The sequence below is a fragment of the Aulonocara sp. 'chitande type north' Nkhata Bay genome, linkage group LG2 (genome assembly GCF_057382095.1).
Source record: "Aulonocara sp. 'chitande type north' Nkhata Bay isolate Kocher_YH1m ecotype deep benthic linkage group LG2, A_spYH_male_GT1.1, whole genome shotgun sequence".
Lineage (NCBI taxonomy): Eukaryota > Metazoa > Chordata > Actinopteri > Cichliformes > Cichlidae > Aulonocara > Aulonocara sp. 'chitande type north' Nkhata Bay.
This window is the reverse complement of record NC_141345.1, coordinates 37,120,001-37,147,033: the sequence shown is the minus strand read 5'-3', so window position 1 is coordinate 37,147,033 and position 27,033 is coordinate 37,120,001. Positions and strand designations below refer to the sequence as shown.

The following is a 27,033-nucleotide window of genomic DNA, read 5'->3' as shown; positions in this document are numbered from 1 at the left end:
CCTGAGATTCTGGCTTTTCGGGCAAAATAAATTTATAATAAAAAAGATGGATTCAGTTATTCGTCCCTCCTAAGCCAGGGGAGGAGCTGGAAGTGTGGCCAGTCAGCATGCCGCTTCTACCCGGCAGCCGTGTCTGTTGCTGCCACAAAAAACGGATATAAGAAATAAGGCAAGAAAGTAATTAACCCGCTGATGAAAATGGCTTGTAAAATATTACGTTGTCGTCCGGGAAACAGTCGCTTATTTTTTATTTCATTTTATCGATAATAATAATAATAATGATCTTACAGATTTTTTTAAAAAATATTTCTATCTTTAAAAAGTCATGTTTGATACTCTGAACTAAACACGCGTCTTTTAAAATTCAATTTCTTCCGAAAATGTCTGAAAATGTGGCGAATCTGAAACTTGGAGCTTGTTCTGACAGGTTGTACCGTTAACAAACACCAGATAACGTGAAAACCGGTTAATCTGGAACACCGGAAGTTCCGACCGTTTTTTCCGTTAAATTGCGACCATTCCTCCCAGTAGCTTGATGAAGTCACTACATTTGCCTTCCTTAGCTCAACTAGCCGTGCGAGCAAAGCCAGAGATATACGTTCGGGTACAGACTGAGGTAGTGCTGTTGTTTCTCTCTGTGTTTGCATGGTTTGAAACTCGCTAATGAATGACTAAGGCGAAGTTTGCTAACTTACAGCTAGCAGCAAGTTGAAACGCGTGGCGGTGTCCGTCGTACAGCTGGTCTCTGCGTTATATTGTCAGCGTGTTGTTGTTATTACAGTTACTACCCACAGCGACCAGTGGAAGACGATATAGCGTTTTATGCTGTAACAAGGTGATGATTATGCATGGAAATGGAAATTACGAGTCACCCCGTCATTGTACCGCACATCACTGACAGCTTTGTTCTGATTTGTTTCTGTCATAAAACTAAAGCGCCGTCGTGATCCGAGTATGTGGAGGAAGTATTTCCTCTGAAGGCTCACTGTTAGAAATGTGCACTAATCAAGCTTTAGGTCAAGTCAGCCGCCAGACCTCCCTGACGACCTCTGCTCATGTCAGTGTTGTCAAATCTCGCGAGAAGAGCTAGAGTTGAGAAGTCACATGAAATATATAAATTTGTTTATGTTCTTATATCTGCTCAGTTTCAAATGGCAATGCAACCAACCGGGGAAATATCACTTTATGAAGAGAAATGTGATACGTTTCATCAGAGTAGTGTAATGGGAGATCTGCATCATCCTTCAGATTACTCGGCAGCTCTGTTCTGTCACATCTTAAATGTACTCTGTTGGACTGAGATCTGCGCCCTATTCCAGGAAGATGGCTAAAAATGAGTCTGTTAACTGTGAGGTGGTGGCTGACAGACTATGTGAACGTAACATGCTCGCTGGCAGATTTTCTTCCTGACTTATCCCTTCCTGCTGCACCTCAACCAGCTCTCTGACACTCTTTCCTCATTCATAAAGTCACTGCCAAAGTGCACAGTTTGTTATTTTGTTATATCTGGTTTGCTTTTTTTGTACTTAACATAACTGCTTTTACAATAATTCACTCATATGGACAGAGACTTTAAGAATAAAATGTTTTGTCTCCATCTTTCTAACCCTGCCTCAGTAGATGATCATGCTTATGTCAGCCAGTTTTCCTGCAGTCGTCATTCATGCTGTAATCAGTCACACTGATTGAGAAAAGGTCTGTCACATTAGGGAACTGGCACATGTTTGAGTGAAGACTAGGCTGAAGTTATTTTAAGACTTAAGTGGGATGAAATGTGTTTCAGAGCGAGTTGTTAAATACAGGATGCTCAACTGTTTATGTTGAATTTGTTCACAAGTTAACATTCAGCCATTAAATGCTGGCAGAGTCTGAACCTCAATGTATTTTCCACTGAAAATATCCTAAATCAGTCTTGATTTTTCAAAAATGATTATTAACAATATAATAACCTGAATTAAAAGGTTTGAGCAGACATGGTTAGCTGTCTGTATATTCAAGGAGACATTAAAATAGGAATAAAAAACAGAATTAGGAGTGTTGGCATGTAAGTGGTGCTCAAGCAGCTGTTCAGTGTTCCAGTGTTATTAGACCCAACGTTCGATAATGGTCAGCTAATGGAGTTAGCAACGTTTTCACCCTTTAGCATCATGTTGGCCAAGTGGTTAGCAAACAAACTTGTCTATTACGATGCTAAATCACTAAAGCTTATTTACTTGCTAATGCTAGCTTTTTTCCATACCAAGCACTAGTCCTAACTGATCTCAGGACAGTGAAAGCAGACCCATTGGCAGCTTGTCTCGCAGGTTGCTCTCCCATCAGTTTACTGTCATAGACCAGTGGTTTATCCATAATGTACATGCACAAACCACCAGAAAAACACTGCTGGCCTCTGAGCTTACTGAGCTCCAGCCGTTATCACTGTGAGAAAGACACGCTTTTAAAACAGATGCAAACTACTGTTTCCTGTGAGATTTGAAATTTCCTTTGTCTTCATGTATCCTCATCTTTACATTGGACATTCAAGCACTTCCTGCCTTGCTTGTCCTGACAGAACACGACTGACTCAAAGGAATCGGTGCTCGTAGAGCGACTCGTTTAACCTTTTTTGGGGGAGGTATATTGCTCAGTTGTCAAACAAAGATGTATTAGCATCTGACTTTTTTTTGTTATTTTCTGTTCTTAACAATCCTACAGGAAGTAAGCACTTTCAGAATAAAGCATGTCCTTCTCTTTGTAGATGCCAGGGGCTGGTCCATGGGTGTGAGCCGACTGGATGTATTCTACCGAAGGCTGCTCCTCACCAAACTCTTTATTGGGGGATGGGGGAAGCCTGAAGACCTCAAGAGGTATGAAGCATTTTGTCATGGCCCTTTCACATAGGACGGGGCATGCACTGCGCTCTGAAACCCAATGTTTTCTGTACGTGCACCAAACAATAACTGTTTCCCGCCTGCGTTTAGCAAGTGCAGCTCAAGTGTCCTGTCGGGGAGTACTGCAGTTGTGCTAAATTCAACCACACAGTGAAGCCAACCACAGAAGAAAAGTTGATTCTTTGTGATATCAGAATCAGAAAGGGTTTTATTGCCAAATGTTGAGCAGGTTTACAACATTAGGAAATTGCGGCGGTACTTAGTGCAAACATACTGTCATAAATTACGCTTAAATAAACATAAAAATTAAAAGTGCTAAGTAGATAGATATATACATGAGTGCAGGTGGTGATCAGTGCCAAACATGGAATGATGCAGTGAACACAGCGTAGGGTCATGTGTTAGTGGTGGGAACAGTCATATGGTTATTGTTCATGTGTCCAACAGCAGAGGGGAAGAAACTGTTCTTATGGCGAGAGGTTCTGGTGCGAATGGACCGGAGCCTCCTGCCTGAGGGGTGGAATTGTAGATGCCCACTTTACTCTACAGGGTGGGCCATTTCTATGGATACACTGTAATAACATGGGAATGGTTGGTGATATTAAAGTCCTGTTTGTGGCACATTAGTATATGTGAGGGGGCAAACTCCTCAAGATGGGTGGTGACCATGGTGGCCATGTAGAAGTCGGCCATCTTGGATACAACTTTAGTTTTTTCAATAGGAAGAGGGTCATGTGACACATCACACTTATTGGTAATGTCACAAGAAAAACAATGGTGTGCTTGGTTTCAACGTAACTTTATTCTTTCATGAGTTATTTACAAGTTTCTGACCACTCATAAAATGTCTTCAGTGTGCTGCCCATTGTGTTGGATTGTCAATGCAACCCTCTTCTCCCACTCTTCACACACTGATAGCAACACCACAGGAGAAATGCCAGCACAGGCATCCAGTATCCGTAGTTTCAGGTGCTGCACATCTCGTATCTTCACACCATAGACAATTGCCTTCAGATGACCCCAAAGATAAAAGTCTAAGGGGGTCAGATCGGGAGACCTTGGGGGCCATTCAACTGGCCCACGACGACCAATCCACTTTCCAGGAAACTGTTCATCTAGGAATGCTCGGACCTGGCACCCATAATGTGGTGGTGCACCATCCTGCTGGAAAACCTCAGGGAACGTGCCAGCTTCAGTGCATAAAGAGGGAAACACATCATCATGTAGCGATTTCAAATATCCAGCAGCCTTGAGGTTTCCATTGATGAAGAATGGACCCACTATCGCTGTTCCCCATATACCACACCAAACCATCACTTTTGTAGTTCCAACAGTCTTGGAGGGATCCATCCAGTGTGGGTTAGTGTCAGACCAATAGCGGTGGTTTTGTTTGTTAACACCATTCACATAGAAGTTTGCCTCATCGCTGAACAAAATCTTCTGTGTGAACTGAGGGTCCTGTTCCAGTTTTTGTTTTGCCCATTCTGCAAATTCTGTGGCCGATCTGGGTCATCCTTGTCGAGATGCTGCAGCAGCTGGAGTTTGTAAGGCTGCCATTTGTGAGTAGCTAATATCCGCCGAAGGGATGTTGGACTAATGCCACTCTCCAGTGACATGCGGCGAGTGCTACGCTGTGGGCTCTTGCTGAATGAAGCTAGGACAGCCACTGATGTTTCTTCATTAGTGACAGTTTTCTTGCATCCACATTTTGGCAAATCCAACACTGAACCAGTTTCACCAAACTTAGCAAGCAGTTTGCTGACTGCAGCATGGGAGATGGGTGGTCTCGTAGGGGGTCTTGCATTGAAATCTGCTGCAATGACCCGGTTACTGCGTTCACCAGATATCAACACAATTTCAATCCTCACGTGTTAACCTTCGACATGTCAATGGCTGTGAACAAAGAGAAACTTGTAAATAACTCATGAAAGAATAAAGTTACATTGAAACCAAGCACACCATTGTTGTTCTTGTGACATTACCAATAAGTTTGATGTGTCACATGGTCCTCTCCCTATTGAAGAAACTAAAGTTGTATCCAAGATGGCCGACTTCTAAATGGCCACCATGGTCACCACCCATCTTGAGGAGTTTGCCCCCTCACATATACTAATGTGCCACAAACAGGACTTTAATATCACCAACCATCCCCATGTTGTTACGCTGTATCCATATGAATGACCCACCCTGTACTCAGACTTTTCTGATTTAGTACTCAGGTCAGATGAAATCATTCTTTAAAGTTACAATAACGGATTACACAGCATTTGGGAATACATTAACTGACAGTATGTCTTGAAAAGTGTTATAACTAAGTTTAAGGACATAATTCCTCCTCTGTCATGCTCTTCAGTACTGTGCACCACACAGTACCCAAACCCTCCACACAGGTTGATCATCTCGTTAATAGACTTACATCCTCACTGTGTACGACTCTGGATATGCTGACCCAAAAACAAAACCTCAAATCACAAGTACTTGACTCTCTTATGTCTTAAACACACATCGTAAAGCAGCTGACTCATAAGCTTGAGAAGAAATGGTGTCTTAGTAATTTAGAAGATCTTCATTCAGCCTGGAAAAAGAGTTTGTTGCTGTACAAACAGCCCTCTGCACAGCTAGGGCATTTTCCTGCTCATCACGCATTGAAGAACAACCCTGAGTTTCTCTGCAGTACTGTAGCTGATGACCAGTTAACTGCTTTACAGACACACAGCTGCTCTTTCAAGAGTTTTGGAAATTAAAAGGAAGGATTGGCCTATAATTAGCTAAGAGAGCTGGGAGGAGTAATGCACAGTTTAATTACTACCACCTTAAAGGTTTGTAGCCCATCAGTGGCATAGACTGATCATATTTAAGACTGAAGCATTAATTAATGGTAGTACTTATTTGGGCAGCTTAGAATTGAATCTAATAGACTTGATGGTTTGGAGGAAGTGATAGTTGAAGTTAACTCTGGATCAGTCAGTGTCAGTCTTATGTAAGGCAGCTGGGGTTGGTTCTTCAGTCAGTGATGAACAGGAAGGTGTCTTAGCTTTTTTTCTATAATTGTTGGTTTATCATTATTTTATATTGTTCTAGGCTAAATGATCTTCTAAATTAGTGAGACCCCCCAAGAGGGTCATGGACCCCCTCTTGATCCTCTACCCAATCACACGAGCCAAGGCGTGAAAACGGGTGTGGCTCACAATCAGCCAGGGGGAGGTCATTGTGAAACCCGGCCCCGCCCTATCATGTGATTTCCTAGAGCTAGTGGTGGTCGAGCTGCCTTCGCCCGCACTTCATCAGGTGGTAACCTCCAGCTTACAGTGAGCAGGTCGTGGATGAGATCAGCACGTCCTCAGCTGCAAACTGATGTGTCTGTTTGTTTTGTAGAATCTTTGAGTTTCGAAAGATAATTGGAGACAGAGAGAAGTGCAAGTCTCTGGTTCCTCAGGACTATCCCGTTTATATAAACAAGGTACATCATTTATTTCCTCTCTTTTCCTTCTTGTGCTGTTTTGTTTTTGTATTATTAGTTATTATTTGTGTGTTTGTGTGCAGACAGAGGAGCTTGCTGACTGTCATGTCCAAGAGGGCTTCTTTATCTCTCCTCTGGAGCATTTGGTTCCTGGGATCCTGCCACAAGAGGCTGTAAAGGCCAGGTACAAGAGGTGCTGTTGTTTGCCACTGCAATGAAAGGAGACAGAGAATAGACAGGAGAATGGGTTGTTTCCGAGTTTGATGCGGTGCTTTGTCCAGAGGGCCAAGTGGATGCTGGTTTAGGGTCTTTCAAACATACAGACGGGGTTTTAAAATAAAGTTATTCAGTTATTGTTTTAAACTTGAAACATTCATTGAATAACCTTTTTTTATGAATATTTTCTGTTATAGTTACAGGAAAATAAGCTCAGGGTGGCAGACGCATGCAATGACCAGCTAGAGAAAGACGAGATAAAAACAGGAACAAGAAAATGATGCAACATAATGTTCGGTTTAGTTTTCCTTCTTTTCTCCAGCATTGTTACCCTCAAACTTCTTGAACTCGTGACACATATACCCTCTGTCACGTCTGAGGTTTTGCATATCAGCACATGGTTAAAAACATCTTGTTCTTACCAATTTTTCAAATCAGGTAAATACAACCTCAGATGTGCAGAAATTACAGCGTCGTTATTTATTTAACAAAAATTCAGCTGAAGCTGACCCTGCTGTGTAATGGTACCCAGCCATCCTCCTCATGGCTCCATTTTGTTATAATACCACTAACAGCTGACTGTGAAATCTATGGCAGCGACTCGTTGCACAGGTGACATCCTGTCACGGTGCTTTGGTGGAAGTCACTGAGCTCCTGAGAGCGACCCATTCTTGTTTATAGCAGCCGTAAATGGACTGGTTCTTATCTAGTGCTTATCTACTCTACCTGAGCACTTGAGGCGCTCTATAGGGGCGGGTTCCCAGACAGAGATTAAAGCTAGTCCTAGATTTAAACAGCCAATGCAGACTAACAGAAATCTGCTTCCTCAGTCACGGTATAAACAGTGCCAGACTAAGCCTATTCCTGACTAAACTACGCTTGTTTACTGGAGGGAGATCAGAGCTAGTCCAGGCATAAACTGAAGTTTAAATAGAACGTCCCAGCAGGCAGGTTTAACTTCAGAGTTCATGTTGTTTGGTGAATAACATGGGTTACTTGGAGAATCTCAGAGATGATCAATGAAAACCGTCTGCTAGACAAATTGCTGACAGAAGTCATCCACTGAAGCTTTTTGATGACATCAGTTTTCGAGCTCGTTTCGAATGCATAAAGTAAATGATGTGGAGATCACTTCATTTTGGAACCCAGTCTTTCACCCAGTAAGTCCAGTAAGTCTGCAGGTGCTCTTAACTTTGTGTCTTTTGGCACCTTCCACAGAGAAGCTGGGGGTTTATGTGGGCTCGGTGAACCAACAGTGTCGTTCACTGTGTGCAGGACCATTTGTGGATTGAGAAGACAGAACATAAACTTCCCAGATGCTGAAACCTGAGTTAATTACAAGTTCTATGAATTTGGGAACTTTCCAGGAGTCATCGGCTGCATCAGTGGAACCACAAAACGTCGCTCCATCCCAGATGCTGAGCAATACAGGAATCCCAAGAACTGGTTTTCCATTAATGTCCAGGGTGTATGCACTCCCCAGTTACAGTTTCCAAATATTCTTTCATGTTTGAAAGGTGTCACTCATGATTCCTGGATTTTAACTCATCACTGTGTTTGGAAGAGGAGATGATCATTATTGTTGCTTGGTGACAGTGGGCGTGCTCAAAGTTTTTGTTTACACCACACCTGAATTACACCTGAGCAAAGGTGCTACAGCCATATGCACACTGGGAGTCTAGTGGAGCACGTTTGGAGGAGTCGTTTTCAGAGTGCACTTCGATTCACACCAAGAAGCTGCTGCATTGTCATTAATGCAACAGCTGCTCTTCATAACTGCCTGAACAGCATGGATGCCCAGACCCTCCAATACTAGACCTTCACTTCCAACAAACCACAGAGGAGGCCTGACAGAGGAACGTTTGCATTGTGCTGCTTTAAGTAGCAACTTTTGACTAGCACTGGTGTTTTAAATGTTCTTAACTCCTATACAAACAATAAGAGTGTTTCTGCAATTTGGCTTAATTTCTATTAAATAATTAAAGATAGAGCAGGGCGATATGACCAAAATATTTATCACGATATACATTTGAAAACTTGCCATAACGATATAATTGACACGAGACAAAATACTTTAAGACTCCACAACTTTATTAGTGCAAAAAACAAACAAACCCATCAATGTATTTTCACTTAAACAAGCAGCTTTTTTTAAGTGCATTAAAGTTATATAAACATTTAACAGTGCAAATGCAAATTCCTCGCTGACAGTTTAACCAAAAGGTATTTCCAGTGGAAACTGGCCGACACATCCTCAGCATAACCATGTATAATATCGACAACACTTAAAAAGAGGTCATACACACACAATACGGTAACATTATGTTGAAGCACAGTACGTATCACTCCGCGAGGCTCCGCCTACGATAGCCGTAACGCTCCGACAATCCATCAAGCGGTGCGGCTTCGTAGCTTAGCAAAGTCGCACTGAAACATTTGACAGATTTTCGAGCGCCGTGCACATAAAATCGTTTCCAGGTCAGTAAACACAACCAGAGTTCATACATAAGGCACACGGGATTATAAGGGGCTCTGTCGACTTTCAGAGAAATCAAAGGATTGATTTTAAGTGCGCCGTATTTTCCAAACAACACGGTAATAACGACGGCCCGCTAGCATGCGCTACCAAAAATAGTGCTTTGTTGTGTACCTGACGGACGAAAGCTAAACCAGTTCCACACCAGTGAAGCTGCAGCATTTTTACAAACCAGTTCAGGTTCATCGTTTCATTCAACGATCTGCTTTCGCTCTTCTCATTCTGCGTCGCCGCCATGCGCATGCGCGTTTTACCCATATTCTATCGGGATATTTCATTTTCTTATCGTTGCCCAACATTGCACCGGTATTACCGTGAACGGTGTGATATGGCCCAGCCCTAATTAATGATATAGTTTAATGTGCCATGTTCTGCTCCATCTGAGGTTGTATTTGCTGAATTTGGAGCTAGCCACATGAGTCGTTAGGGCTGAAATGTAAGCTGTGTTTGTGCTGAAAATGTTTGAAGAGGATTTACTTATGCTGTGGGAATGCTGCCTGTAGACCTGCGGCTCTCATCGTTTGTGTTGTTCCAGGTTCCAGTTCATAGTTCCTAAGAGATGGCAGAAGAACAGACCAGTATGTATCCACTTAGCTGGGACTGGAGACCATGTAAGACTCTTACCTTTATTTTAATATGAATGTGCTCCCAGGCAGCCGCCACAGAACTCATAATGCTGAAACAAATACTTACAATACCAAACCAAAAAAATAAAACCATGTAAGTCCAGAGTTGTGCTGATGGATTTCTGTCTTTGCCACAGCAGCTTTTTCTTTATCAAGTAGAAAAACAGTTGTAGTTGTGGTTCTAAAACGAGGTGATCCAAACCTCACGTGGCATTTTATCATTGAGTGGGTGAAAAACTACGTAGGCTTTAGCAGTTTGTTAGTCTGGAGCATTAAGGTGTCGATTAACACCAAGGAGGAAAGACCCAGCAGCCATCTGCCTCCACCGATTACAGTGAGCACAAAGGTGGAGGGGGATGATCTGTGTCTGCATCGATACACAGACCCCGGGACCACCCACTCCTCTGTATACCACAACATTAACTGAAATGTGAGGCTGTGTGTCCAGCAGCTGAAGCCTGACCACAGCTGGCTCATGCAGCAGAACAATGATCCCATCCACAGAAGCAAGTCTGTAACAGACGAGCTGAAATGACCCGTCACAGTCCAGACCCCGGATCAACTCCAGTCCTCTGACTTATAGAGAAGAGTGTCGTATGTTTAGTGCTGTTGTTCATTTGAGGTCATATTTGCATAATTATAGAAGCTGTTAGGGACCAGATGATTCCTCAGACCTAAGACTTCTGCTGTGTTTTTGACATTACTGCAAGAAATCCTCAGAAGTTGAGCAGCAGACTTGGTTCAAGGTCCAGATTTACTGTGAAGCAGAGAAACGCGTCAGACGAGAAGATTTAATAAATAAATGGTGTCAAAGTGTGTGGTTAACTCTGGAAACTGACCCCAACAATCTGTAGGATCCAGGAGCTGTGATGATGACCTTTGGAATGCTGTTTCTGTCCTTGTGTTTCTATGACCTGTAGTTTTTCTGGCGTCGGCGGACCCTGATGGCTCGGCCCATGATCAAAGAGGCAGGAATGGCGTCATTACTTCTGGAGAACCCTTATTATATCCTTCTGTTGTCTTCAACAACAACATCGTTTGTTGTTAACTTTCTTTCAAAGTAACTCACGACAAACATGGAAACTCAGTCAGCGAGTGTACAAACCAGTACGATGGCTGTCGCCGCTGCTGCTGATGAAACAAGCACATGACGAACATGCTGTGGAAAGTTCCCGTAATAACCTGTTTGTAAACAGTGTGCACTACCAGCCACCTGTTCAGACACATATTCATAGAGCACTTCTGTTACAGACGCACTTGGATGCATCGATTCACGATCCTGCCCGAGGACACTTGTAGATCAGAGGAGCTGGGAATCGATCCAGTGACCTGATTAGAAGACAGCTGTGTCATGTTGTTGTTTTTATTTAATGTCTGCTACGAACATTCCTTGACTGATGCTTCACATGGTTATCGAAAACCCAGAGACCAACTGTAAGTTGACTTGATCGATTAAAACCAGTTTGGAAAATTTAGTCGATTTAAAAAAAGTGATTTTTAACTTTGTGACAAAGATTCTCATTTAGTTTTCATGTTTGCAACAAGAAGGAGAAAAGAGGCAGAAACGTCTTCGATGTTTCCAAATCAGACTTATGGGCTGATTCAAACACCTGTTGGCTTTATTTACGTTTTAAATGCAAGGCTGTCGTTTTCAAGCATCGTTTGTTTCTAAACTGATTCATTTGACAAAGCGAGACTGTGTGAGACGCACTGAGCTGTTGGATGTTGTTATAGAAACAGACTTCACGGCTCGATTTTTCTCAAAGGTCAAATGAACGTATCGTAAATTGAATATAGATATCATTTGAGTGTTTTAGACGATCCAGTCTAAAAAATGTGTCGGACCTGTTTGTGATGGGCGGGGCTTTGATCCTGGAATCAACAGTCCTGCTTCGCTGGCTGGAGAGAGAAGGATACTGGCCCCTGGGAATGACGGGCATCTCTATGGGAGGATATGTGAGTCAAAGAAACTTGTCAAATAACATTTTACCACTAAATGTTTAGTTGTCGATCTTGTTATACGAGAGAGCAGCATCTTATTCCAACTTTGTTTTATTGATTTCAGCCACGACATACAAAGTTAGCAACAGCAAACCCCCATCCGAATTCTCCCCCTACCAGGTCCACACGAGACAAGACGCCGCAGAGATCCAGTCTCAACACCCATACACACCCATACACACAACAAGCATAACAAGAAGGACCAAACTAAACAAAAGGAGAAAAAAAATAAAGTAAAAATAAGATCAAATAAAAAAACACCAAACTTATGATGTCGCCTCGCTCAGTTCACTTCAGTCTCAGGAAGTAAAGTGATGGTGTCCACCAGTAAGAGACATGATTTCCAGGTTTTGTTACATTTCCTAATAAAACCTCTGAGAGAGAATCTAAGTTTAAGTTAAAGAGTACGTCCCCCACCCAATGGGCTCATGTTGGGGGTGGGGAAGCTTCCACTTCAACAGAACAAGCCTCCGAGTTCGTAAAGTGGGACAGAGCAGCATCTTGGTTTCATTTGGGGAAAGAAACTTGCAAGCCCAGTGTTATCTCTCTAAAGTGTGTCACTTGTGTGTCTTTGTGTCCAGATGGCGTCCCTGGCAGTGACCAACTGGCCCAAACCCATCCCTCTAATTCCCTGTTTGTCCTGGTCCACAGCCTCCAGTGTGTTCACCACGGTCAGGAGCAGTTCTACCTGCTGTACATCTATAAGGACACATTCACTTATTATTGCTTTCATACTGTTTCTGCCTGCAAAGCTGCTGTTACTGATCCAATACTAGTGTTAAATTCATGGTTCAGAGTCTGAGTGCAGCTGAAACTGGGAGTCAAATTGTTTCAGTTTGTCAAAATCAGATAAGACTGTTGATACTGAGTCTGGCTGAGCTGACATTTATTGATCTTTCAGGAGTTTATTTGTGGTGAAGACTTTAAAGTGGAATAAAATATTAATATATAAATTTTTTATAGCACTTTTTTGGGCGTGGTCGATTTGTGGCTCTAAGCCCGATAGTGTATGCATTTTTCTAGGACCCTCCAGGGGTTAAAGTTGTATGTTTATCTGCATTTTGATCATTTCTTGAGCAGGAGGAACAGTTAATGACTGAAAAATGTGTGTGTGTGTGTCTGCATGTGTGTGTGTGTGTGTGTGTGTGTGTGCAGGGTGTGCTGAGTAAAGCAGTGAACTGGACACAGCTGGAGAAGCAATATGCAATTAATTCACGGTATGAAGAGGAGATCATCAAGCTGCTGGAGTACTGTGGGGTAAGTGTTCCTGCAGTTTCACAGGAGTACAGAATATTACTCGGATTACTTTCACAACTGTACGAGTACAACTGACTGGAGAAAGTACCCGTGTCTTCCTTTCATCACTCCCTCTGCACACACTAATACGCTGGTAAAATGTTTTTTGCAAAGATTGAATTTTTCTTTGTTTACTAAAAGAAGAAGTTAAGTGTGAAACTGTGCTTGTTGTGTTTTTGGTCTTGTGTCATACGTGTAACACATGCATGACTACATCTTTTGCTGCGTGTCCACTGCTGGTAGGCTGATTCCTTTAAGATGGGTCCCAAACTTGTAACGAATGTGGACGAGCATTTCCACGAGCTGTCTGAAGACCACAAACTGTCAGTGAGCCAGTGCAGCAGAGTGGACGGAGGACGTGACTGTGGTGGGGCCACAGACGGAGCAGAGCATCTGTTGTCGCTGGGGAGCAGTGTTGGAGCAAGCTTCGAAACTCTGCCAACGTGAGTGTTCGATCACTACACCTGCTGATGCGTTGGAATGTTTATAACATTTGAAACTGGTGTGTAATCACACATTAATGCTGCATTGTAAGAGTACAGGTGTTTTAAGACTTGCTGTCGAACATCTGGTTGAGCATCTGTTGCATGTTTCAAACAGTGCACAGTAACATGCAATTTTCCATCAGTATAAACCTGTTATGGTTACAGTATCAACAAACATGGACGTCCAGTATCGTGCAAAAGTCTTGAGCCATTTCCATTTTCCTGTTTTGCTAGGAAAATGTGAAAAAGGGTCAGACATGTGAAATGCATTAACTTAATAGTATACAGTGCACTACAGTATACAGTGCACTGTAGTATACAGTGGGGAAAATAATAACTTGATCAAGTGTGCCAAGCTTCTGCAGGCAGGTTCCACAGCCACAAACATTTGACCGAAGGATGCAAAGAAGCTGTGAAAGTGATATCGATAATGGAATAAGAATAAGCAAGTCTTATCCCCAGTGAGAATGTTTCATTATTAAGGGACATAAAACCGTTTCTTCTGTCTCCTCAGAGCTCTTGGTGGATATAACGCACACGGGAGAAGGACGGATCCCGCCGAATGTTGTCGTCCATCTTTACACAAAGAATCTATAAGTTTCATGAAGGCAGTGATGGATGAGTGCACACACATGGCCAACTTCTCTGGTGAGTGCTGCAGTGAATGATTACGCCTCTGCTTAAAGAAGAACAAGCGAAGAATCACAACACTGAATTAATCCCTGTGGTCAGAGTTGCTCCCGGACATGAAGAACAGTAACTGGATAATACAACATATTACAAAGTTACAAAATATATATACAAGTATATTCTACACATGCCAGTATATAACACAAATGTATATGGTTGTTGTCAGCAGCACATCACAGCCGTCAGAAATGGTTTTGACCAATAAGGTTGCAGGTGGTGTCGTTACAGTTGGCGGTGATACTAAAGAGCTGATGCTGTGATAAAAGCGTTGGCTGCTGACGTTTGATGAATTGAAGGTCGTGATGGTCATACTGGTTTGTTTGTTGCCATTAAAGTGTGGATACTGGAGCATGGCACAATGAGTGAGACTACTGACGCCAAAACAGAAAGATGGACAATGACACCACGAAGGCGTTGGCTTGTAAAATTGAAACCGTATAGAAGGAATATCAGCCAAGTGTGGAAAGAATTAAGAGACTCGCAACAAGCTGATGAAAAACGATGTTCTCCTCAGATCAGAGAAACTCAGCACCGTCTTTTACGCACCTGTAGAGCCTTTGTTTAATCTGCTTTTACACAGGAAGTGTCAGTTTTCTGCTCGTTGCTAAAATAGAGACTTGTCCCACCTGTGTCCTCGCTCCTTGGGCCGTATGTAGACAGTTCCTTACGAGCTCTTTTGTCTCTGTTACTTGAACAGTACACAATCTCCAGCGTGATTATTTTTACTTTTAATATTGTGTTCAAAGGATTTATTGAATGTTTGATACTGATACACCATCAAAAGGCACAGAAGATCAGTTCTGCTGCTGAATGAACGACGCAGGGATTGTAATCATTCTCCAGGATTGTCATTGTGAAGCTAGAACACTGTGAGGGAAATAGGATGAGCTTCGTCCTGGCTTATACAAGAAGGTGTGAGAGGAGGCACAGGTCACTGCAGAGGACCCAGCTGATCTTCAGTCATGTTTAACAGCTCACTGTTCCTGCTGTGTCTACCACCCTCTTCTGGCAGAAAAGATTTGCATGTGTTTTGCACAAAAGTGAAAGAATGTTGTGTAGATGTCCCTGTGTTTCCCTCTCTGCTGCAGTTCCTGTAGATACCAGTCTCATCGTTGTCGTCCAGGCCAAAGAGGATGCATATGTGCCCCGAACAGGAGTCCTGAGTCTGCAGGAGATCTGGCCAGGCTGTGAAGTCAGATATCTGAGAGGAGGACACATCAGTGCATACCTATTTAAACAGAATATATTCAGGTAAAGTTATAGTGTCGAAAATGATCAAAAAGGTGTTTTTTAAGTTTCTCATTTATGCCTAATTAAACTATACTCACACAAAAACATGCTAAATCTGAGAATACACACAATCCATATTTATCTGCTCTATTCTACAAGCTCTAGTTTTGAAACGTTGCTGTTTTATAGCAGAAAGTTGACATTAGTAACAATGCAATGAGCGTCATGGACCAGAGCGTCCTTCATTATGAATATGAATTTAGACTAGATGTCAATGCCTGAATGATGTCTCCACTGTACCAAATATGACATCAAATTCAAAGAAAGTCTAGAAATTGTTCACAGGAGCCAAAGTTGTTTGTAGAAGTGTCACAGCTGCACTTCCTGGTTCAGGCGTGGTACATATAGACAGATAACTGGCTGTGGACGGTTTAACATGTCTGAGAATGATCGTTAAACTGTGGCTGTTGTCTGGTTAATCTGATGTTAGAGTTGGGCCACCCTCACAGTATTTCACACATTTCATCATTTTTACGTATATGATTTGTTTGTCATGGACAGCTTTGCTACGTTAACGTTACCTGTTTCATTTCCAGACAGGCCATATATGATGCCTTTGACAGATTCTGCGTGAAGTATCCCAACCTGCACTAGCCACTGGAGCCAGGCTGGACGTTTGCCTTCACCACTCTCAGTGTGGCAGCTGAGATCTTTCCTTGTGAGGCACGTGTGACATTTACAGGGTAGCCTCAGAGAAGGTGGAGCTGAGCACGCCTCTTCCTGTTTGTATAAGGCTGTGTGATCTAGGTGTGCGACAAACCTCGCCGTGCATAACTGAAACTGTAGCAGTTTAAAATGTTGTTATGTGCTGTGAAAGAAACATCCGGGTGTCTAGCTTCAGTTTGATAACTGCTGGTGATCATTGATAGCACTGTGTGCAGCTTTTATTGCTCCTGTATCACCAGGCTGCAGGTGTCCTGCTGTTTTCCACTTCTCTTCCTTATCTGACACAACCTTGGATGTGATACTCGAGCCCGAGCCATTCCATATGAAATCACAGAGCTTCCTCAGAACTGACCAGTTTATGTTGGACTGACTTTAGCATATTTGATGAAACCATGAAAGATTCTTACTGAAATTGTGACGGTTGTACAGGTCCCTGAAATTCTTAGGAGCTGGTTGAAATCTGGCTCTTTTTTATTTTGATGCTGACGCTTAAATGTTCGATGATCACATGAACTTTTCTGGGCTGAAAGAAACATTGAGTACCAGATGTGGGATAAAACACCGGGGGGACGCCGCTCGATCGCTTCTCCCTGGAATGTTGTCCTGATGTCACATGAATCAAATTTAAAGGAGGCTGAAGTAAATGTTAAATCCCAACAAAGTTTGATGGTAATGAAAGTCGATGCTTTGTTCTGTGTCCACTGTGACTGGTGCACTTTGAGGTTAACTGGCTTCACTGTGTTTGCTGTGCTGCTCACATGTAAAGTGGAAACAAATAAATCTCCTTTCTGACAGTTTCAGCACATTTCTTCTTCTCTTAGCTGCTCCTGTCTGTATGTTTCAGCCTGTATTTCTGTAAGAACTATAACAGTGTGGACAGCAGGACCCTATGATTGTCTGTTATTAACAGTATTGAGTCTGAACTCTGTGGGAAGAACATTGTTATTCAATATTTAACCCCAGTGCGTGCATTATGATAGAAATGGACAATGAACAGGACGCTGGACGCTCCTTAGAGGCACAGGCTGACACTCGATGATGTCTCAGACAAATCTGTGCTATGGCAACAAAGATCGGCATCATTCACTTTCAAATCAGCACATTTTTGGAACATTTCCTCCGATTTCAATGTCTGAAAAAGGACTAAAAGTGGGTGGAGGGACCATTTTAAAAACATATATAAAAGTATTTAAAGCAGAAAATTCACATTGTTATGAATATAAACATTTTCTACCGTATAATTTTCCTACCATGTTGGAGCAGGAGGGTGGGTGACCCACCCTCCTGTATTTGGACCTACTACATCAGAGCATCTGCGTTAAAATAGTGATGTCGCTCTATAATGAGTGACTTTGAGTTTAGTGAAAGAAATGTTCATTCTAATTGTAATTATGAACTATGTGCAGATATTCTTGATGCCATTACAACTGCTGAGCAGTACAGGCAATGTTTAAATCGCCACGCCTCACTGGAAGTGTTTTATTTGTGTTTTCTTTTAAGTGCTTCACATGTTAACTGTGTTGTGTTTCATACATGACTTCTGCTCTTTTGTTTCTTAGAGTTCTCGTTTCTACACTGTGAAGCCTGCATCAGCATTAAAGGATTTCTTCAGCCTGCTCGAGCTGCAGGTCCTTGCTTGGCAATAATAATCTTATGGTCGCCCACTCGCTGTGTGTGCAGTTTCTTTCTCACAGGTCATCACTGGAGTGAATACTCACTCACTACTTAAGTGCATGGACGGGTGTTTATGTGTATCATAGATTTCAGTTATAAACCACAGACTCGTTTATAATGAAGCAGCTTCTCTGGTTGAATCCTGTCATCCTCCTGAGGTATCAGATTTCTCCAGAGAGCCGCTGTCTTACAGCCTCCGACTACCTACGTGGTCTCCGTTAGGGGGGCAGAAGAGGCCCCAGCCCTCCATGCACCAACAATCTGCAACAGCTGATCCCGGGAAACACAGACGTTCCCAGCATAGAGACAGAATCTGTCCACTGTGATCTTAGTGTGTGCAGTACTGCAGATTGTGGGATAGATGTGATACCAAGTAAATGTATGGCCAGTATTGCTGATACTTTTAATCTATAAAAGCAGCTTATGTAGGGGAGAGCAGTGTATCATAACTTATGACATGAATCATAAGTTTGCAACTTCTGCAGACGTTTTTAATGAATCACTGTGATTCTGCAACACTGAGTTAATAAACACACCTGTGAGCTTTTCATTTGAAACTTTTTGTAGACCTGAAAGGTCCGTGTGCCTGTCTGCAGAGCACAATGTATGAAATGTGCCTGAGACCTGATAATATTGCCTTAACTGTTCACCAAAGCCTGCTGTATCTGACAGTGAAAGAATGATATCGATGCTCCAAATAGATTTAGACTTACAAACCGTTGTTTGAGGGCAAGTCAAGGCAGTTCACCTCTACTCAGTTATGGTGCATTATAAGCCATATATCTTTAATAATTCATATTTTAATTATGAACTATCAACACTTGAAGATGCCCCCATCTCCTCTGAACAGAACGGTCTAAGAATGACCGCTCCAGCCCCTACGGTTAGGAAATTATGGCCATTGGTTCGAGGGGAATCCATAAAACCAGGAAGATTCAAATTGAATATTCAGAGTGGTTGACTGACATCCTGTGTGTCTCTGTGCATTTGTGTTTCCATATGTGCTCATATTTCTAATTGTGTGTATCTGCTGGCTGTTCTTTCGTGCGTTTTTAACATTTCTGCCAGTTTTTCACAGTTGAACAACAACGTCACCTTATTCAGCTTTTTTCAGCTGCTCATTTTCCAATATTTCTGCTTAAGTTGTTACTTTTCTGCTGAATTGTCGTGTTTCTGCTCTGTTTTAGTTATTATGTTTCTCTTAAGTCACAATATTTTTCAATATTCAAAATGAGCAGATCCAGTTTCACTGGCATAGATACACACAGGCCACACGCTTAATAGTCCCTGTTCACTCTATGCTGTGTGTGCGTGTCCTAAATTAAAGGTAAGAACACACATTCTGACACACGGATGCAAATATAAGTCATCTTTATTTATATAGCACATTTAAAAGACATCAAGTGTCGGCCAAAGTGCTGAACAGAGGGATGATATGGTGAAAAGAATTAAAATAGATAAGATGAAAACATCATAGAAACATTGAGACATCCGTATATGTTTGTAAAAAAATATGTGTACATGCAAATATGCACATATACAAAAATGTACACATTCACACACAAGCACACATATGTGAACTTAAACTACACGTACACGTGTCTACACATGCAAACATCATCCAATGAGATAAAAGAGCAGAATAGCTGAAACACAATAACAGAGGTGTCAGAGAGATCCTTGGAAAATAGGAGGGGCTTCAGATTGGATTTGAAGACTTCCAAGGATGGAGAGGATTTTATGAAAGGGGGACGACTGTTTCGGGGCAGCAATGGAGAAAGCTGTCATCTCTAGATTTGAACTGGGAGCGTGGAACTAATGACAGCATGTGACTGGAGGAGCGCAGAGTTCGAGTGCGGGCTGAGAAGACCTGAAATGTAACCTGGAGCCATAATAATAAACGCACACGCATGCGTCTTCAGCATTACTGGGTTTCTGCAGCTCCTGGTTTCCTGTTTAATACATTCACACAAGCAATCAAACGCTATGAATCGTTCCACAATGTTCGCAGTCACTTTGTAAAAGTTGTACAAAGGCAGTCACGGATCAGCACTATAACATTTTGACAATAAATTGTATTTGAATCAAACTGTTGCCTGTAGCCTAAATACGTCTCTGTACCTGAATAGAACTAAAGATTTTTCTCGTAGGGTTAATGACACGTCTACCAACTATTTCACGTCCACATTGCTGCTGAGAGTTACTCCAAAAACTTCCTTTAGTGGCTCTTCATCAGAATATTTACTTAGTTGTTGACATGAAAATCAGTCATTGTGTATTTTGAACACCTAAACTTCAGTGCGATGCCATTATCCTGCCAAACAACATCAAAGTCTCTAAAAAGGTAAGTATGGAGCAGCATCCTTTTTTATGGAAGAGGAAGGAAAAGTCATGTTTATTATTATTCTCATATTACACAGGCGGTGCTGACTGAACAGGCTCAGGCTGAAGCAGTGCAGATCCTGGCCTATTTTCAAGTACCATTAAAGTTCTCACGTGTATAAATCTCTCCATTAGATGTCAGTAGACGGCAGATTGCAGTCAGTGCAGTCACTTCTCTTATCCCTCCTGACTCAAGAGCATAAAGCGATCTACGTTAGCTCGGGCAATTCTGACGGTCGTCAGTAAATCTTTGTTTAATCTCTTTATTTGCTTTTTGGAGAAGTGAAGGTACAAAAACCTCGTCAATCAAATTTGCTTTGGTGGACAGAAAACAGCCGTTGTAGACTGTCTGGGGTTACCTTTTATAAGTACTGAATTTTCAAAAGTCAAGTCAGTTCTTCTGACCAGGTTCAGACCAGGATGAACACAAGTGTGATACTGGACCCACTAGAGAACTGGTCCCAGCTGTGGGTTCACCTCCTCCTGCTGAACTCATAGGACAGACTGTAATGTAGCATCACGTTCATCGGTCACTCCTGACCTCCTGTGAAGCATGACCAATGTGTAATTAATGACTTCATTATTTGGGGTATTATTGCTATAAAAATAATATTAATAGTATTATTATTATTGTGCTTTAGGCTGCACTGATAACGCAGAGGTCTCTTCTTCCTCTGGGCTGTTTAAAGGGCCAGTTTATCCAAAGCTGTGTATATACCAGCTGCTGTCAGGCTTCAGATGTCTGCATTAGTCCACAGTCCACTGTTTGTAAGCCATTGCTTTACTGCAAAAGTTCCCATCTACTGTAAAGAAATGGAGATAAGCAGGCACATAATATGAAAAGGCATGCTGGAGCTGACTTTGTCTTTTCTGATCCATCGGTTTGTGTGGCTCGTTCCACAGGAGGGACCTAACCCACACTTTATTTACTTATATGATAAGTTTAGTGGAGTGGAGTGCAAAATACACAGTGTTTACTATTAATTTAACAACATGAAGCTGCATCAAGTTTCCATGGTGACTGCTCAAGAAATTCTGCATTCATAAATAAACATCAGACTGTCAAAAGAGCTCATGTAACCGGGTCATAAATCACATTGTTATAATTACACAAAATGTGTTCTAAACCCCCAAACTTCTCCTTTTATACCTGACTTTTAGGACCTCCAAGCCTGTAGTTGTGTTCATTATCAGTTAGAGCCCCTCCTCATTCTTTTCTTCTTCTTCTTTGGTGCAATCCTATAAATACAGTGTACCCCTTTTGCCTCTCCCCTTTTCTACAATTCCCCTGTGGGAGAGGTGGGTGTCATTTCTTTCCAGCACCTTAAAACACACATAATTCATATTTAGCCACCCTGATGTTTATGATTGCGATTTTAGTTCAGTTATTGTCATTATTAAGCCTGTTTTTGTAAGATGTTATAAGTGTGTCGTATGTGTGTATCATAAATGTGTTTTAGGCGCCATAAATGCTAGCATGAATATATACTCCTTGCTAGCTTGGGAGCTGTGGTGGGTGGAGCTAACCCTCTTCCCCACTGTTTGTATTTGGTCTAGGAGCTGGAGTGGGCAAATTATTTACTTGGAGGTCTTTCTTTCTTTTACCTTTTTTATCAGGTAAAAGATCCTCCACTGGAGTATCCAAGGGGCCCGTCCAGCCATCAGCGTCGCCTGCAGAACAGCAGCCGGTGCCATATGCGCTGGGCATGAATCAAACATTTCTTTGGGGTTACATGTTTTAAATGTTTGATTTTTGGGTGGGGGGAACTGTTACGATTCGGTGTTGTCAGTGTTTTGTTTTAGGCGTGACGGTTATGTTTCCTGCTTTACTTTGAAAGTCTGTCTTATCTCAGTGTGTTCAGTTTACGCTTCCTTGTCTCGTCAGTTCTGATTTGCCCCAGCTGTGTTTCCCTCCTGTTGTCCATTCCCTGATTGCTCCCTCTATGTATTTAAGCCCTGTGTTTCAGTTTGTCAGGGTCGTGATCTTCCCCCCTGGTTGTAAATAGTTTGGTGTTTTGCTGCAAATAAATGTCTTATTTTGCTTTGATGTAAATAGTTGTCGATCCTTTCGTTTTGGGATTTTTTTTGTGGAGACCCGTAGTATTTTTTTTTTTGTTTTGTTTTTTTTCCCTTATTTTTATTTTTTCTGTGTTGCACGCCGGTTGCCTAGGCCGGGGTGTAACACCACCGAACCTCACTGCTGAAGATCTGAGAGATCTTTTGGTGGAGAAGAGCAGGGAGACACTCAGAGAGCAGTGAGTTACTGTCACACCTGAAAGTCTGTTTGTGATGACGTGTAAAACCTCTGCTTTGCTTTCTTTTGAAGGCTGTGGGAGTTTGAGTTAGAGGGTTTTGACGAAGAGGAAGCCAAACCTCTTCTAAGGCTGGTAAGACGAGAAAACCCACAAGACTTTTTCGTTATGTGCACATAACCTTTAAACATAAGCGCACTGTAAATGTGTTTTCTGTTTCAGGTGTGGGCGGTGAACGTCAGCAATAAAATGAGGGACGTTGAATTTGAAGCCAGGATGCTTCTTCAGTTCCCAGAGGCCGTACTTCCTAAATTTCAGTGAGTCACATGTATACAGTCATTAACCCTGTAAGACCCAACCCATCAAACAGCCAGAAAATTCAGATTCTTTGGAACTGAGATGTTTATTAACCCTTTAAACAAAAGCCACAAATTAGTTCTTTGCTATGTCATGTTGTGTATGATTTACTTTTATTGTGTATCTATTTTTTGTATCACATTTGATACACTGGGTGTTTTTGGCAACTTTTTGTTAACGACAATGTTAACTTTAGACTAAAAAAGAGTTTTGTCCACAACATTTAGAAATTATAGCAAGTATTGATCATGTTGATGAGATCGAGGTCTCAGAAACTCATGTATGATACAAAGGTGGTTACAGGGTTAACAGTCCAGCTACAGTGTTTCAATATTTAAATGATGCTTTGAATATGTTCAACAGATAACTCTTATCATGTTTTTCTACAGAGCACCTAAACTCCTCCGCGTGGTGAAGGGTTACGTTGAAATCCTGAAAAAGAAGCAGCAGGAACAGCATAACAGCAAACTGCTCACCGCGCAGGAGGTAGTGGTCGAGGTAGTTCCCCGCGTTCTCCAGGGCTTCTGGGAGCTTCCTCCTCGTCCCCTCCTAAACATGGCCTCCCAGAGTCTAAGTATCCTCTCCACGAGTGTCACCAAGGCCACTTTAGATCGTGTCTCCAGGAGTCTCACGGCGATGGAAACACAGGCCGTCTTCACCCGCTCCATCCGAGACGATCTGGTCAACAGCATCCTGACGGAGATCAGGCAGAAATTTCCTGAAGAAATTCTGTCTATCAAAGTTGCAAACTTTGCACCCGTGTTGCTGAAGACCATTGCTGATGTAGCAAGGATCCGGATATGTGAAATCTTTGAGCCCCCTTCAAGTCCTGATGTGAAGAGCACAAATGGAGAGCGCTCCTCTGACGGCCTTTCAATGGCAAATGTTCCACCAGCCGAAGGAGCTCTGTCAGAGAGTGTTCCAGAGCCCGACGTTCCCCGTGAGGAACTTCTTTCTGAAAGGGCATCCAGTCTGAGTACTCGAGAGCTTACGATCGAAGGAGCTCTGTCAGAAAGTGTGCCAGAGCCCGACGTTCCCTGTGAGGAACTTCTTTCTGAAAGGGCATCCAGTCTGAGTACTCGAGAGCTTACGATCGAAGGAGCTCTGTCAGAAAGTGTGCCAGAGCCCGACGTTCCCTGTGAGGAACCCTATGCCGAGTCCAAATCCTGTGTTGAAGGCGAAGATCATAAGATCAAAGGATCCTGTTTGGAAATTGGGCCGGTTCCTGATGTTCCCTTTGAGGAACCTTCTCCTGAACCTGAAGCCAGCATGAAGTCAAAGACCGTCAGATCAAGAAGAAGAAAAAGGGCTTCTTCAAAAGACGGAGAAGTCTGTTCTGCTGCTGTTGCAGACCAAAAGTCACCGACTGACACTGAAGCTGTGACCCAGTGTTGGTGTTGCAGTAACTCTAAATATGTAAATATGTTCCTTGATGATTGTTCTTCATGTTTTTGGGGGTTTCTTTAGTTTTCAGTGGGCTGGGTGTTTTTTCTCCTCCGTGTTCTTTACTTGATTCTTGTTCATAGTTCCTGATTTGTTTTCCTAGTTCTTGTTTCTTAGTTTTTAGTTTCTTGAGTCCACCTGAGTTTCCAGCAATAAAAGCTGCCGATTCAAGTTTCATTCCACGTAAGAGTCCTGTGTTTGGGTCCTACTACCTGCCTGTCACAGCACACCATGACAGAAACTTTATAAACTCATTCATATTTCTACACGAGTCTCCAGCTATGTTAAAGATTTTCTTTCAAACATTTATAAGAATCTCTTATGGTTCTCAAAATACTTCCACAAGTCCAGTAAGTGTAGTGCAGTAACATATTGATGGTATTATTTTTCATTATTTTTAATGCACTTTGAACTGAAACTGGTATATAAAATGTACTTCCTGTAGAAAATGCAGTGTGAATGCTAATAGCTGAATAGTTTGAGTTGAATTTTTATAATTGCTGAGATTTTTGGTGAAAAACATGTTACAGTTTTTGCCCGTTGCTTGAACACATTTTGCAAAACGTCGCTCATTGTGCCAAAACTCTAAACACAAGTAAACATGACACAACAAAATATACCATTCACATCTGTGCCAAACTGAAACTCTGCTGTCAAAACCTAACATTCCTCTGTCAAATGTAACTCTGTTGACAAAATGACACATACTTGCATCACATGCAGATCAGATCAGGGGCACACACTAGTCTACTTCATATAAAACACTGCAGTCTTTGATTGTCATTGGTTATTCTGAAGGCATATTTTCAGGAGACACAAACAACCAAAAAAGCAAATAGGCCTACTCAGTATTGTCCACTGCAGCACCATGAATTCAGATCAAGCAAAAACAACATAATACAGTAATAGAAAAAAGACTATACTGTACACACAAAACATGACAATTGTGCATACGTGGGCTCATGGATCCCGCCGTCTGTTGGGGTCTGGCCACAGGACCTCATCGACATCGCAAGCAGTGTCCTCTCCCGCTGGGCACCGGGGAAAATATCCTCTTGCATGTCGAAACCATCCATGGATTGCTGTCACCTGAATGTCGCCGCAGGCCTGTTCCATTGCCTGCAGAAGAGGCATGCGGGCATGTGGTTGGCGGTCATATACTCGCCATCTCCAAGCCGAAAAAAATTCCTCTATAGGGTTTAAAAATGGTGAGTAAGGGGGCAAGCATACCACTTCAAATTGACTGTGGTTGGAGAACCAGGCCTGGACCAGAGCAGCCCGATGGAAACTGACATGATCCCATATCACCACAAACCTGGGCTGATCTGGTCTATTCTGTACAACTATATCATGGAGAGCATCTAGAAATGTGAGTATATGTTGGCTATTGTATGGACCTTTACATGGACAATACTGTATTGTCATGTAAAGGACAGTTACACGTACCCGTACATATTCAGTTCGGAGTCCTTTGACCCTGTCACTGTTCCTCTCAAATGGGACTCTGTAGAGCTGCTTCATGGTGATGCTGAGTTTTCCCAAGATGCATCTGATGGTGGTGATGCTCACATGGTTTATGTTGCTGAACACTCGCCTGTCTGCAAGTATTTGCTTTCGTAGCTGGTGGAGACGGATGGCATTGTCTGCCCTCACTAGGTCCACAACGGCGAGTTCCTGCTGTTGTGTGAACAGGCGTTGGCGTCCTGCCCCAGAAGGTCTTCGAGTCATTCTGGAGAAATACAACCACATGCTGTCATGGCTTTGCTTACTTTACTGTATATAGTGTATCATCCACTGTACAACACTGTACTTCAATATAAGTAATCATGCTATGTTTCACAGAAACCACCACTTTGGCTGCAAAAGGAGCATTAGCACCCTGCAGTACCCTGCACACTTGATATGGTGATGTACTGTAGAACAGTGCTATGAAAACCATCTGAGTAGAGTAGAAGGCAGAGAGGTGAAGACAGACCTGCTTTCTAGTCTGAATGTTCTTATTACAGATGCCACTGTGAAGCAGCTTCGATGTGGGTGGACTCTCTGTCCCTCATAGTCAGGCCGTGGTTGATGACATGGTCCACCAAAGTTGCTCTTATATCATCAGAAATATGGGTCCGTGCATGGCCTCTTCGACGACGACGACGACGACGACGACCTCCTCCTCCTCCTCCTCCTCTTGCTCTCCCTCCATCCATGCTTGCAAAGTTCTTGAATTGGCTAAACTGAGGGCTTTTTGTAGTTGGCTAATTGGTGTTCAGTTTTGCAGGTAAGTGCCTTCAGGTGTGTATTTGAGTGGTTGCAATTACCCGATGTGTTTTGTATTTTGGATACATGTGTTTTCCAAATGGCACCCTGACATTTCATTTTGTGAACGAAGTGTCTTATGTATGAAATAGAGTGTAGCATGCAGGACCATGTGTGTTGCATAATTGCAACTAGGGTGCAAAGCAGCGCTTTTGTTTAAGGTATGAGTACATGTGTTTGAGGTATGGTAACAAAAGCTTCACGTTGTGTTACTTTAGTCTAAGCATGGCTTTATAGTGTTCAAGCAACGGGCAACAACTGTAAATGGGCTGAAATACAGCGAAACATTCACCTGACAGCCAAAGCACAGAACTGAAATTCACACAGAAGAACTTTGAAACCAGCTGAACAGCTTGAAAACGTACATAAGAAAAACTGTCTACTGGTAAAAGAAAAATTAGAACTAGAACACATCTGAGTAAATATTACAGTTTTTTCTGAATGCTTAAACCCTAACTGTGATTCTTACAGCACAATTCCTA

The 27,033-nt window shown here is 42.3% G+C and overlaps 2 protein-coding genes across 3 annotated transcripts; both read left to right on the top strand.

Moving 5' to 3' along the window:
* The first annotated feature begins 460 nt into the window (after positions 1 to 460).
* abhd18 (abhydrolase domain containing 18) lies at positions 461 to 16,936 on the top strand. 2 transcript variants are annotated; one of them, XM_086261723.1, is made up of 14 exons: positions 461 to 616; positions 2,738 to 2,846; positions 6,246 to 6,330; positions 6,414 to 6,514; positions 9,618 to 9,693; positions 10,629 to 10,715; positions 11,117 to 11,142; positions 11,526 to 11,664; positions 12,291 to 12,380; positions 12,865 to 12,966; positions 13,249 to 13,448; positions 14,005 to 14,138; positions 15,269 to 15,431; positions 16,007 to 16,936. In XM_086261723.1, the coding sequence occupies exons 2-14, from the start codon at positions 2,755 to 2,757 to the stop codon at positions 16,062 to 16,064; spliced, it is 1,353 nt and encodes a 450-aa protein (XP_086117849.1). In that variant the 5' UTR covers positions 461 to 616; positions 2,738 to 2,754; the 3' UTR covers positions 16,065 to 16,936. The 2 variants fall into 2 exon arrangements, with proteins under 2 accessions (XP_086117849.1, XP_086117857.1); XM_086261731.1 differs by lacking the exons at positions 10,629 to 10,715; positions 11,117 to 11,142; positions 11,526 to 11,664.
* Positions 16,937 to 23,356: 6,420 nt separating this feature from the next.
* On the top strand, positions 23,357 to 24,185 carry LOC147338378 (uncharacterized). The gene is made up of 2 exons (XM_086309680.1): positions 23,357 to 24,085; positions 24,153 to 24,185. Exons 1-2 carry the CDS (start codon positions 23,357 to 23,359, stop codon positions 24,183 to 24,185), a joined length of 762 nt encoding a protein of 253 aa, XP_086165806.1.
* Positions 24,186 to 27,033: the final 2,848 nt, after the last annotated feature.

Bases quoted from the DNA above. Each gene is read 5' to 3' on its own strand.
- abhd18 (XM_086261723.1), top strand. From the start codon at position 2,755: ATGGGTGTGAGCCGACTGGATGTATTCTACCGAAGGCTGCTCCTCACC. The intron at 13,449-14,004 runs GTGAGTGTTCGA...CTGTCTCCTCAG, and splicing joins AGCTTCGAAACTCTGCCAAC to AGCTCTTGGTGGATATAACG. The intron at 15,432-16,006 runs GTAAAGTTATAG...TTTCATTTCCAG, and splicing joins TTTAAACAGAATATATTCAG to ACAGGCCATATATGATGCCT.
- LOC147338378 (XM_086309680.1), top strand. From the start codon at position 23,357: ATGGCCTCCCAGAGTCTAAGTATCCTCTCCACGAGTGTCACCAAGGCC. The intron at 24,086-24,152 runs GTCAGATCAAGA...CTGCTGTTGCAG, and splicing joins CCAGCATGAAGTCAAAGACC to ACCAAAAGTCACCGACTGAC.